Source organism: Triticum dicoccoides, chromosome 1A (genome assembly GCF_002162155.2).
Source record: "Triticum dicoccoides isolate Atlit2015 ecotype Zavitan chromosome 1A, WEW_v2.0, whole genome shotgun sequence".
NCBI lineage: Eukaryota > Viridiplantae > Streptophyta > Magnoliopsida > Poales > Poaceae > Triticum > Triticum dicoccoides.
The window spans coordinates 87863905-87877262 of NC_041380.1; the positions used below are offsets into that span (position 1 = coordinate 87863905).

General features: G+C 42.6%; 1 protein-coding gene across 2 annotated transcripts; it reads left to right on the plus strand.

The window, feature by feature from the left end:
* The first annotated feature begins 2873 nt into the window (after positions 1-2873).
* Positions 2874-11686, plus strand: LOC119364699 (serine/threonine-protein phosphatase BSL1 homolog). Of its 2 annotated transcripts, none has more exons than XM_037630202.1 (21): positions 2874-3102; positions 3204-3264; positions 4098-4176; positions 4259-4338; positions 4445-4539; positions 4688-4787; positions 5812-5881; positions 6772-6873; positions 7057-7138; positions 7224-7391; positions 8019-8184; positions 8263-8488; positions 8951-9121; positions 9191-9429; positions 9599-9683; positions 9782-9880; positions 9958-10157; positions 10251-10326; positions 10469-10604; positions 10681-10820; positions 11068-11686. In XM_037630202.1, exons 1-21 carry the CDS (start codon positions 2889-2891, stop codon positions 11149-11151), a joined length of 2673 nt encoding a protein of 890 aa, XP_037486099.1. In that variant the 5' UTR covers positions 2874-2888; the 3' UTR covers positions 11152-11686. The 2 variants fall into 2 exon arrangements, with proteins under 2 accessions (XP_037486099.1, XP_037486103.1); XM_037630206.1 differs by having other exon boundaries at positions 8019-8088.
* Positions 11687-13358: the final 1672 nt, after the last annotated feature.

Here is a 13358-nt window from a genome sequence, read left to right on the forward strand (position 1 = left end):
CAAAAAAATAAAAAATGATCAAAAAAACATGAAACCTTGCTTGATGTAATGTCATGCCACCAAGATGACGTGGTAAAAAAATTGACCTATTTGACGGAAGTTTGGACACACACCCCTCACAAACCGAAGCACACCCCTCCACTCCTTTATATACGGGGGGAAGGGGGCACCCCAAAGACAGACAAGTTGATCATTGATCTCTTAGCCATGTGCGGTGCCTCCCTCCACCATAATCCACCTCGGTCATATTGTAGCGATGCTTAGGCGAAGCCCTGATCATCATCACCGTTATCATGCCGTCGTGCTGACGAAGCTCTCCCTCGACACTCTGCTGGATCGTGAGTTCGTGGGACGTCACCGAGCCGAACGTGTGCAGATTGCGGAGGTGCCGTACTTTCGGTACTAGGATCTGTCGATCGTGAAGACGTACGACTACATCAACCGTGTTGTCATAACGCTTCCGTTTACGGTCTACGAGGGTACGCAGACAACACTCTCCCCTCTCGTTGCTATGCATTACCATGATCTTGCGTGTGCGTAGGAAATTTTTGAAATTACCGCGTTCCCCAACAAAAACATCTTAGGTATGCCACGTGCTGGTTGAACATAGAGATAAGCAAAAATATAAGAGAGGTTTGTATTCATGACTTGCAGTTGGCTTAAATTTGAAGGAGCGAATCTGATGTTGATGTTTTTCATGGTTTTGTTTCTTCTTGCGGGTTGGAGTGAACTATATGCATGTTTATAGTAACAACATCCTTAACTTAATAATATATCCCTCTTTATAAAGTTTATTTCGAAGAGTGCTAGAAGTAATGATCGTCAACATGCCGAACATACATTATGTTTCTTCGAATGCCACCCTGAAGCCTATAATCCATCTTCCATGTGGATTATAGCAGTTCGTCGATATCTTCACAATGATGTATTTATACTTTTGTTTTCCTCTTGTCAATATGCTTTCTGTCTAAAGTATATATTGGCGCGTAGTGTCATCGTCAATGCCTCCACCATTTACTACCAGATGTGCAGAGAACTAAAATTGATGTATGTAATATGATCACCATTATAGACCGTATGCATCACTGATAGGTGGGAAACCATGAGACAATCTCACTAATATCTCATAGTATTGCTCCAGTGTATCATTGTAAAAGTATGGTTTATTACTGTATCAACCACTCAAGATCTAATTGATATTGTGTGAGTTTGCATATGAGTATATATTAAACTCACTTCTCTTGTTTTCTTAGAAAAGGAGAATCAACTTATGGCCTCTGCATCACTTATGCACACAATTATTTACTAATATTATCTAACAATGCCATGTAAAGCCAACATTGATGCCGAATGAGTTGCTTAAAGAAAATATCCACTTCACGACAATATTCCACAAACCTAGCACCAAACACCATGACACATGATCGAGCAATAACTACTCCTTGACAAAGCCTTCAGGAAGGCATCACCACGCACACGTGGATGTTGACGGATCCAACCAAAGGTTACACTTGGGATTTTCCCAACACCTTCAACAAGGGCATGACGCACCCCATGTCGACATTGCCTGCTCAAGACGAAGATATGGATTCACGAGTTTTCACCTCGGATGCACACACTTGTTGTCGAAACCATAGTTGCCAACAACCGTTATACTAGTTGGGGATGACTCACGAGTCCCACTGTCGTGAGATCTCGGATACCACCACGCCGCTGGAGAAAACACTGGAAGTAGGTAGATGTCTTTTGTCGTCTCTGCTTTCGTTCATTGCCTCACCGCCTTCAATCTTTGTCAATGACGAAGATTGGGATGCTAGATGTAGGGTTATGGCCAAATCGGACCGTTGAGCAGCCACCTTGCATATCCGCCGAACACACTCCAAAGCCGCCGTCCAAACACGCACCACCATAGGTCAGGCTCCTAGGCGGGGGCGACAATAAGTGAGGATGAAGATGGACCGCAAATAAGACTATCACCCGTTGTAGCCCCTCCGGCCCTAACGCACACACGCCAAATCTAGCTGCCATCTTGCCACAATGCCACCGCGTCTCCAACCGCCTCCGCCCCACTACTCTTGCTATGACCGTGGCCGCATCGTCCTGGGTGCCGCCGCCATAACCGTGCCACTCACCGCCGCCACAAGCAAATCACCTTCCAATGTGACATTTACATGGGGCAATTGAGAGTCCTGGTTTGCATCCCTACAACTACTCTATCGAGTTGACGATGATCTCCGGCGCACCGTCGCGGCCAGCCCCCGCCGTCGTGGCCGTGGCACTCCCCCCTCCACCAGCCTGCTCACCTGTCAGGATGTCTCTCTCTGTGGGTTTGCCTACACGTTCCAATCCAACAGGAGAAACCTTTGTGAACTGTACCTATCCGAAAAGGTAACCAGTTATAAAGTCAGCCAGCCGGGCCGGTGGCGCCCACAGCCCACCCGGCGGCGGCCGTGCCTACCATCCATCCCTCGCCTCGCCAGCCCCTCCTTCCGTTGTGTCCTTCCCTCCCCACCTCTGAGCTGTAGATGATGACGAAGGCCCCCATTGACTCCCCCAGCGCACGCACCCGCACCCGCACCCGCGCACCATTTACCCCCGCCCACCGACACCCCGGCCCCACCGTATTAACCCTCTCCCACCGCCACCCTAGCCCCACCGTATTACCGCACATCCCGCCCCCCGCTGTCGCCTCTCTCCGCGTCCAGTGCGAACTGCAGTAGTACTACTCTTCTTCCCCCCACAGCCGTTTCTCTTTCTCTCCTCACTCCCCACCCCCTCGGATCCCAAGCTGCGGGCTGCGTCTGCGTCGGCGCCGTGGCGGCTGCAGCCTAGGGTTTAGCGCGGGGAGAGGGGAAGCTAGGGTTTGGGTCCGACGAGTTGGGGCGGCGATGGGGACGGCGGGGAAGGGCGCGTGGGTCGTGCCGGCGCCGGCGTACAAGGAGGTGGAGGGGTGGGAGGGGTCGGGGGACGACTCGCCGGGCTACAGGTGCGGCCACTCGCTCACCGTCATCGCGCCCACCAAGGGCCACGGCCCGCGCCTCATCCTCTTCGGCGGCGCCACGGCGATCGAGGCCGGCGCGACCTCCGGCCTCCCCGGCATCAGTTCGGTGCCCCTTGTCTCTCCCCTCTCGCGCGTGCTGTGCTCGAGTTGAAATTCTCCTTCTGTTGTGCTCTAATGGTGGGTTTTTGGTCTTGGACTGAAGGGCTCGCGGGGGTGACCAACACGGTGCACTCGTACGACGTGGACAAGCGGAGGTGGACGAGGTGAGGCCGCTGCTCGACCCAGATTTTTTGCTATGTTGCTTCGTCGGACGCCATAATTATAGCTCAATTTTGAGTCATGTTCTGTTGCGGAGGCTGAATGTATAGATTGTGCCCGATTACTGATTGTACCTGTGTCTGGTTGTGTCAAAATGTGGTGAACTCTGTATCTTATGTTCGAGCTCACTAGCAGTTGTGTGTACGATTATATGCTTTCCATACATCAGTTACTTTTCTTGGCGTTATTCGGTAGGCAAGCCGAATGGACTCGTAACGGTATATTCGTTAGGCAATCCGAATGGACTCGTAACGCTAGATTAGAATGGACTCGTAATGCTTGTCTTGTAACGGTATATTCGTTAGATTAAGTTCTACGTGCCTGCAGGTTACATCCAGCTGGAGAGCCTCCATTTGGCTTCATTACAAGGCATAATTCTAGGTCAATTTTAAGTCATTTTCTTGTTGGGGAGGATAATTGTGTAGATTGTGTCCGATTATGGGCTGTACTTGTGTCTTGTTCGGTTAAATGTGGTGAACTCTGTATCTTATGTTTGAGTTCACTATCAATTGTGCACAATTATATGCTTTCCATACATCAGTTACTTAGCTGGGCGCTATTTGTTTGCCAAGCCAAATGGACTCGTAACGGTATATTCGTTACGCAAGCCGAATGGATTCGCAACGGTATATTTATTACGCAAGCCGAATGTACTCCTAATGGTTGATTTGTTAGTCAAGTCGAATGGATTCACAATGCTAGATTTGTTTTTCGTAACGCTAGATTCGTATGGACTCGTAACGGTATATTCATTAAATTAAATTCTACATTCCTGCAGGTTACATCCAGCTGGAGATCCTCCATCTCCAAGGGCTGCACATTCTGCTGCTGCTGTGGGCACCATGGTTGTTTTCCAGGTACGAGGAACTTGGTATTTTTGAGTTTCGATTTGGTGCCATCCAACTTAGTTCAGTGGTGAGTGGTGCAATGTCTGTGCAGGGTGGGATTGGACCAGCGGGGCATTCGACAGACGATCTCTATGTGCTTGATCTGACAAACGACAAGTTCAAATGGCACCGGTGAACACAAAGATACCTTTTTTTGTTTGTTTGTCAGTTTGCTCGCCTTTTTGGAGTTGATCTTTGGATGGGGATGTGACGTTTCCATTTCTGTTATCCGATGCAGGGTTGTTGTTCAGGGGGCTGGTCCTGGTCCTCGCTATGGTCATTGCATGGATTTGGTAGCGCAGCGTTACCTTGTGTCAGTCTCGGGAAATGATGGTTAGCTCTTAGCTGCAAAATTTACTGTATTGTATATCTGCGATAATTACTTTGACAATTTGTTTTCTTACTATTTCATGGAACGGCATTTTATTTTGGCTAGCAGCATCCACATGAACTTGTGAAATGACTTATTTTTTTGGTACAGGAAAGCGGGTCTTATCAGATGCTTGGGCTTTGGACACAGCTCAGAAACCATATAAGTGGCAGAAACTTAACCCTGATGGTGATAGACCTTCAGCAAGGATGTAAGTGGATCCATGCTCTCCAGAGAGGTGGAGAATCAAGTCACTAATCATTGAGGCATACTTGCATATGTTATTTTATGCATTCTAAATGTCTATGGGCCTTTTGCCATCTAATTTGACGTCAGTTGATTGTTGACGGTGCCACTATCACGGGGTTGTTATGGCCTGAGTCTAAGGATCTTAGGTTGTAGGGTGTGTTGGACAGGGAGGTGAGGTTGATAACCTTGCCAATGACTAGGTGCCACGGTGGCACGCTGTCTGCCAGCTAAAGAGAAGGCTAGAGGAGATAATGAAACCTCTTGTTTCTTCTTGATCTAAAAAAGCAAACGTAGCCTTCTATTTATAGAGGTGCCTAACAACCCATCTCTAGTTTATAGGAACTCTTGAATTCCTTATATACGATAAGATAACTGACCAAACTAAGGGATATCCTTCTATTTAAAACACATCCTGCTAATTTTGGAAACAATCATCATAATGGAGTATCTGGAAGAGTTGGCCTCCAAGCCTAGGCACCGCGGCTGCTGTGGAGACACGGTGACTAGAAGTGAACATGTTCCCGCATAACAATTATTGTAACTCACAGCATCCCGGCTTTTAAGTATCACTCCATTTTGGAAATATTTGAATTTCTGTTGGGCTTCTTTTATAACTGAATGGACGAGCCCCTCAAAAGGAAGAAATAAAAACTGCATATGTAAGCCCGTGTTCCATGTAAATTCTGGTACTCTTATCTTACGGGCTTATTAGGGTTTTCCTGTATACTAAAATAAAAATGCTGCCTTCTGCCCATAACACAACGGTAACTATCTCCCTCTAAACAAATGTTATGCTAATTATTGAGAAAAGCTACTGTTGCACTACATAAATAGGGCATACGCAGAATGTTGTACCTTTACTGCAAGCTTTACATGTGAAAATAAACTGTCACTTCAAATCTCCTAGGCACTAGACTTTATTGCAATTCAACCATTTGTATAAATATGCAATTGTCTTACTTTCAGTTTGTTTTAAATCGCTATAGGTATGGCACTGCCAGTGCACGCTCCGATGGCATGCTTTTACTTTGTGGTGGAAGGGATGCTTCTGGGACGGTACAATCTTCTGCCCTTGTTACTGTTTGATAGTCATCCTGGGCCCTGTTTGTTTGTTATTATGTTATCTGTCAATGTTTAGCTCTGACATACTAATGCGGAACATCATATGTATATATTTTAATAAGAAGATCACCGGTAAAGCGTGATATGATACCTATTGATAATTTTAAAATATGCTCTTTCATTACTTTGCAAATTTATATCCAGGAAGGCCTACATATTTACAACTTATGCAGCTGTGAAATCACTTCATAATACTCCCCCCAGACTTCAGCCTCTGAAAATAACATTTTGGACATCGACACAGTCCGTTATTTGCTATAATATGTTTGTTATACCTAATGAAATTATGGTTTATAATGTACTTTTCAGGATAAATCACAATCAGCACATATGATCACCAAGAGGCCAATGAAAATATTTTAAGTTACATATATAGTCAAGCCTCTACAGTTTAACAACGCCCATGGTCAAAATATCAAACTTTCAAACACTGGAGGGAGTAATCTCTTTTGAATGTTAGATGTAGAATCATTTGTAAGGTAAAATTAGTTTAGTAATGTCACAAAAATGTAATAAAAGACTAAAAGTAGAGAAATATCATGGTAAATAAGTTACTGCTAAATGACATCGGTCAATGATTGTTATGCAAAATGGCAGTCATGTGGGTATACCATGTTGTGGGCTTGGAAATGCTATAGCCATATAGTGTGTTCTGCAGCACATGACATTGTAACATGCACTGTTTTATCATTCTTAATTTTGATTTGTTTGAACTTGGGACCATTGGATGCTGGTCTAACTGGAGGTTTTAATATGTTCTTATTTATGCTGTTAATTTGTTGTATATTGAGATTCATTTGATGATAATTCTAATGCATTTACAGCCACTCTCTGATGCTTATGGACTACTTATGCATACAAATGGTCAGTGGGAGTGGACTCTGGCTCCCGGGATATCTCCATCTCCAAGATATCAGCATGCAGCTGTAAGTTAGAAGTGTGACAGCTAAATATGTTGTGATGTTCATGAAGAATAATTGTTCAGATTGCGTGGATAGTCGATGTCTCAATTGCTTGTTTCTTAAAAATGTTACTATATTGATTTGATTTGTGCGCTTGTATCCAAATATTAGCTTCCCTTGCTTCTCCTGACAGTCTTAAGTTTTTAGGTCTTTGTTGGTGCTCGGCTGCATGTTACTGGAGGTGTCCTTAGAGGAGGGAGAGCTATTGAAGGGGAGGGTGCAATTGCAGGTTAGTGCACACTCTTAAATACTTCCATTACATTCAAATACATATGTTTACTCTCCTAGACTCACTGGGCGAACACTTTCTGAAGTTCTGGACACTGCTGCTGGAGTTTGGTTGGATAGAAATGGCATTGTGACCTCTCGCACTCTAAAATCTTCCAATGAGCATGATGCTTCTTCGGATCTGCTTCGTCGTTGCCGCCATGCAGCTGCTTCTGTTGGTTCTCAGATATACATTTATGGTGGACTGAGGGGAGGTAAGTAATAGGAATATCAGTTTGGTGCTTCTTGCCACTCTTTGTATTGGCTCATCTGAAAACCGAGGAAACTATTTCCAACGACAGCATGTCATTGTTGTTTTTCTTTTGGGGAAACACATGATGATTGTTATTCTTTTGAGGAAGCACATGATCATTGTTATTTTCCTTTTGAGGGAACACATGATCATTGTCATCGGAGCTGCATTTCCATTTTGCTGTCACTAGATGGCATTATCACATTAATGTTTATTTCTCAGTGGAGTGGATTTTGGCACGATATGTTTAGTGTAGACAGTCTATCCATATGCGGTCAGATGATCATACTCATAATATCAGGTAATTACAGTAGTTGCAACGTTTTACCTGAACTACTGCAGCATGATTGTACCATGATCGCAGTATTAGGCGATGCCAGGATCCCCTATCTTATGGCATAACAAGTTCATGAGAACTTAAAATGGTTGAGCAGAGATAAGCACACAACTTGGTCCTTAATTATATTGGTTTGTATTGTTACCTTTGACTCCGGGATTGAATTATTTTGGTTGCATCTTTGCATGATGAAAGATATATCACCAAATTTGCGAAGCTGAAATCTTATACATGTTTTTTTTGTCTGAACAGATATCCTCCTCGATGATTTTCTTATTGCTGAGAATGCACCCTTCCAATCAGAAACTGATAGGGTCCCAAGGTCAGAAAATCAAAATAGAAACCATAATTTTAATTCTGACTCTCCGCCCTTCGAGCAATATACAAATAACAGTCATGAGACAGCTCCTGGTTTCAGGTTTCATACTCATCTTCTGTAGAGTTTGTACATCACTTGTGTATGGTGAAAGCTAAATATTTCTCCCATGAATTTCAGCACGGACAAGAAGTCAATTGACATGTTGACAGAGGCATCAGCTGCCGAAGCTGAAGCTGTTAGTGCTGTATGGCGAGCTGCAAAGGAAGCATCTCATGCATCTTCAGAAGACAGTCTTTCAGATGGAATAGGATCCGAGTCCCCTCTCAGTGAAACTTCACCAATGGCTGATGATTTAGATGATGGGGGCTCCATGGAACCAGATGTGAAGTTGCATTCTAGAGCAGTATGTATTTTGATGAAATTTCTTCCCATTTGTTTTCTTAATTGAATATGGACAAAAACATCCGTACAAAATTAATTTGGTTGAAAAGGAGTCCTTTGTATACCATTTCACTTTAGAAGCATCCAATGCAATTCTCAGATTGCTGTGAAGTATTTGATTCTACATGCACAATTTTCCAAGAGTGTGTGTGTACTATAGTTGAATTTGCTTCAATTAATGTAGCTATTTACCTCAAGAGAAGTTAATTCAACCTACGGTGGTAATATACCCTCTGCTAATGTACTCTGCTAATTTTGTATGCTTCAATGTTTGTGGGGCTTTTGTAGGCTGTAGAAATGTCTTGAATGAGTTTCCTGTTTTACTTAAAGATTCATCTGTGTGTTTTTTTGGGTGTGAATGTAGCTACTTCATTTATGTTGTTTGTCTTGCCAATTTCTGAATTGTTGATCTTCCACCTTGAAGGTTGTAGTTGCTAAAGAAGCAGTAGGAGATTTAGGATGTTTGGTCCGACAGCTTTCACTTGATCAGTTTGAGAATGAAAGTAGAAGAATGCATCCCGCGAACAATGATCAATCATATTCATCGAAGAAAGCATTAAATAGACAAAGGTCTCCACAAGGTTTGCATAAGAAGGTAAGGTCTCATCTTTAAATCCTCCGAGTTTGTGGAAGGAGCTATTTTTCTTACAATTTTCTGTTGCAGGTCATTTCGCTCTTATTGAGGCCAAGGAATTGGAATGCTCCAGCTGATAGGACCTTTTTCCTGGACTCTTATGAAGTTGGCGAGCTATGCTATGCTGCTGAGCAGATTTTTATGCAGGAACCAACTGTCTTACAACTAAAAGCACCAGTTAAAGTATTTGGTGATCTGCATGGGCAGTTTGGGGACCTAATGCGCCTTTTCGATGAATATGGTTATCCATCTACTGCTGGTGACATAACGTAAGTTGATCCTGAACCTTGTATGTACCTTTTGAACAGCTGAAACTAGTGTCAAAGTTTTAAAACAATCTTTTCTCTGTACACTCAATCTTTATATTCCACTATAAATTTTGAAATTATGTTGTTTTCTTTATGTAATGTGTTATTGCGCTTGCTTTCATATTTTCAGATATATTGATTATCTCTTCTTGGGAGACTATGTTGACCGAGGTCAGCACAGCTTGGAAACAATAACATTACTTCTTGCTCTTAAAGTGAGTGGTGATTTCTAATACGTGAAACATCATTGCTGCTGTTAGAACACTGTTTCGTGTAAAAGATAGTTCTGAGCCATTGAAAACAAATTTTGCAGATAGAGTACCCTGAACATGTCCACCTGATTAGAGGAAATCATGAGGCTGCTGACATCAATGCTCTTTTCGGCTTCCGTCTTGAATGCATTGAGAGAATGGTAGTTACGATTGTGCTTCATATATCTTTGGGGATTGAAATATTTGACGCGTTGGTTGACTTAATTCCTTTATGTAGGGTGAAAGTGATGGTATATGGGCTTGGACTAGATTCAACCAACTATTTAATTATCTCCCTCTGGCTGCTATGATAGAAAAGAAAATAATATGCATGCATGGTGGCATCGGGAGGTCAATAAACAGTGTGGAGCAAATTGAAAAAATTGAAAGGCCTATTACAATGGATGTCGGATCTATTGTCCTCATGGATCTTTTATGGTAGTACCTGGTGGCCATGCTATTTTCTTGTTATTATTTTTTACATGATTACATATCATAACTAATGAATACTTTCTACTTGTATAATTTCAGGTCTGATCCTACAGAAAACGATAGTGTAGAGGGTTTGAGGCCAAATGCACGAGGACCTGGCTTGGTAACATTTGGGGTATGATTGTGTTATGATTCAGTTGCTGTAGAAAAATATTTACCATTTTATCTTATTATTGTTTCTTCCTTTCCAGCAATTAGTCTTACCGTAAGCTTATTATGGACCATGTTGATTGAACTTATTTCCTGTCAACTTGCAGCCTGATCGAGTGGCAGAATTCTGTAAACGAAACAAATTGCAATTGATCATAAGAGCTCATGAGTGTGTTATGGATGGATTTGAGCGTTTCGCCCATGGGCAGTTGATCACTTTATTTTCAGCCACTAATTATTGTGGTATGCGTCCTCTCACTCATTTCATCACCTATGCAACATAATGTCCGATTGTTTGCTAAGATCGTGCATGCACCAGGCACTGCAAATAATGCTGGCGCCATACTTGTGGTGGGAAGGGGACTAGTTATTGTCCCGAAGTTAATTCATCCACTTCCACCACCTGTTAATTCTCCTGAGTCATCCCCTGAACGTGCCATGGATGCCACATGGATGCAGGTCAGAATGAGTATTTTTGTACTCTTTTAATTTCTTTAGTGAGCCGAAGCATTGATCAAATTGATCTTGGGAATTTCTTTTACCAACATCATGCTTTAAATGGATGGTGGCGTTTTGATTGATTATTTTCCATACTCATTCACCCCTGTTATGGAAGTCCATAAACCATCATAACTCATGTTGTTCTTGTCTTGTGGGATTAGGATAAATTAACTCACAACTGTGGTGAAATTGCAATCATCTGCAGGAACTTAACATACAGCGGCCACCTACACCAACTAGAGGACGGCCGCATTCTGCTGGTGACAGGAACTCTCTTGCTTACATATGATACATAGCCGACCCCCTCCATCTTGACCCTGTATGTTTCTCGTCAGAAATTTCTTCGCCAGTTGCAAGGTACATACATTATACCTCGGGACAGCCAGCCAACAGAGCATCATGGACTCCCAATTTTTCGAGACATTGCCCGGTAGTTAAGTTGATAGTGACTCATCAGTGTTCAGTGCAGTCAGCCCCTCATTGGGGAGCTACATACATAACAGTTCTGAAGGGAAGAATGGAATGTTGTCAGATAATTGTTGGAAAGTGGGAGTCTGTGTGTATCATTGTCGCGGTTTACCTGTAACTGTAGTGTTGTACATGTTTAGATCATTGTTCATCCAGAGAGAAGGCTTGTAATGTGTTCCGTATACCGTGTTCGTTACCATTTAGGACGCTGCTTGCACAGCGCAGCTATACAAGTTTTACTGAGTTAGATTGGCTGGAGGAAAACTACCTCCTCGTGATGTTGTAACTGAAGTGTTGTTGATTAAATTTGTTATAGGAATGTTTACAATAAGTTTAGTTTATTTGTGTAACCTCAAGAAAGTGGTTGGTTTAAGTTATATCCTGTTTGGAACGTAGGAGGAATATAGGATACCTTCATTTTCCTTTCTTCAAGAAGTAGGTAGGAGCTCTGCCAATTTATCAAGGCTTCGCTACCTATGTTTTACTGATTTCCTTAAAAAGCTTTTAAATAAAAAATGGTTTTGACCAACCGAGGTCCCGAAAGCGTAAAACACTCAGCATGTTTAGGCATTTTCATCTTCTTCCAACTCATTTAAATACAGAAAAATTGAAAAAATAATTCATGTAGAGCGGACGACTGTTTTGACCAACCGAGGGCCCGAAAGCGTAAAACACTCAGCATGTTTAAGCATTTTCATCTTCTTCCAACTCATTGAAATAAAGAAAAATTGAAAAAAAAATTCATGTAGAGCGGACGACTGTTTTGACCAACCAAGGGCCCAAAAGCGTAAAACACTTAGCATGTTTAGGCATTTTCATCTTCTTCCAACTCATTGAAATAAAGAAAAATTGGAAAAAAATGGATTTTTTTGGCTATGTTTCACAGCAGATTTCAAAACAAGTTCAGCGCCATTCACACCGAGCCCTGGTCCGTTCAGTTAGGCAGGGAATATGATCTCAGAACTGTTCCAATCTGAATGGACACCAGTGTTCCACTCACTCTGGTGCTTGACTAATTTGTCAGCCACAATTGGGCCGTTATCTCGGAATATGGACGACGCACTGCACTGCAGCAGGTTTCACACGTCGGCGTGCAATATTCATGTAGAGCGGACGACTGTTTTGACCAACCAAGGGCCCGAAAGCGTAAAACACTCAGCATGTTTAGGCATTTTCATCTTCTTCCAACTCATTGAAATAAAGAAAAATTGGAAAAAAAATTCATGTAGAGCGAACGACTGTTTTGACTAACCGAGGGCCCGAAAGCGTAAAACACTCAACATGTTTAGGCATTTTCATCTTCTTCCAACTCATTGAAATAAAGAAAAATTGAAAAAAAAAATTATGTAGAGCGGACGACTGTTTTGACCAACCAAGGGCCCGAAAGCGTAAAACACTCAGCATGTTTAGGCATTTTCATCTTCTTCCAACTCATTGAAATAAAGAAAAATTGGAAAAAAAAATGGATTTTTTTTGGCTATGTTTCACAGCAGATCTCAAAACAAGTTCAGCGCAATTCACACCGAGACCTGGTCCGTTCAGTTAGGCAGGGAATATGATCTCAGAACTGTTCCAATCTGAATGGACACCAGTGTTCCACTCACTCTGGTGCTTGACTAATTTGTCAGCCACAATTGGGGCGTTATCTCGGAATATGGACGACGCACTGCACTGCAGCAGGTTTCACACGTCGGCGTGCAATATTCATGTAGAGCGGACGACTGTTTTGACCAACCAAGGGCCCGAAAGCGTAAAACACTCAGCATGTTTAGGCATTTTCATCTTCTTCCAACTCATTGAAATAAAGAAAAATTGGAAAAAAATTCATGTAGAGCGAACGACTGTTTTGACTAACCGAGGGCCCGAAAGCGTAAAACACTCAGCATGTTTAGGCATTTTCATCTTCTTCCAACTCATTCAAATAAAGAAAAATTGGAAAAAAAAATTCATGTAGAGCGAACGACTGTTTTGACCAACCGAGGGCCCGAAAGCGTAAAACACTCAGCATGTTTAGGCATTTTCATCTTC

Excerpts from the sequence above, each read along its gene's own strand:
- LOC119364699 (XM_037630202.1), top strand. The coding sequence starts at position 2,889 with ATGGGGACGGCGGGGAAGGGCGCGTGGGTCGTGCCGGCGCCGGCGTAC. Across the intron at positions 3,103-3,203 it reads CTCCGGCCTCCCCGGCATCA|GGCTCGCGGGGGTGACCAAC; the intron begins GTTCGGTGCCCC and ends CTTGGACTGAAG. Across the intron at positions 9,684-9,781 it reads CATTACTTCTTGCTCTTAAA|ATAGAGTACCCTGAACATGT; the intron begins GTGAGTGGTGAT and ends CAAATTTTGCAG.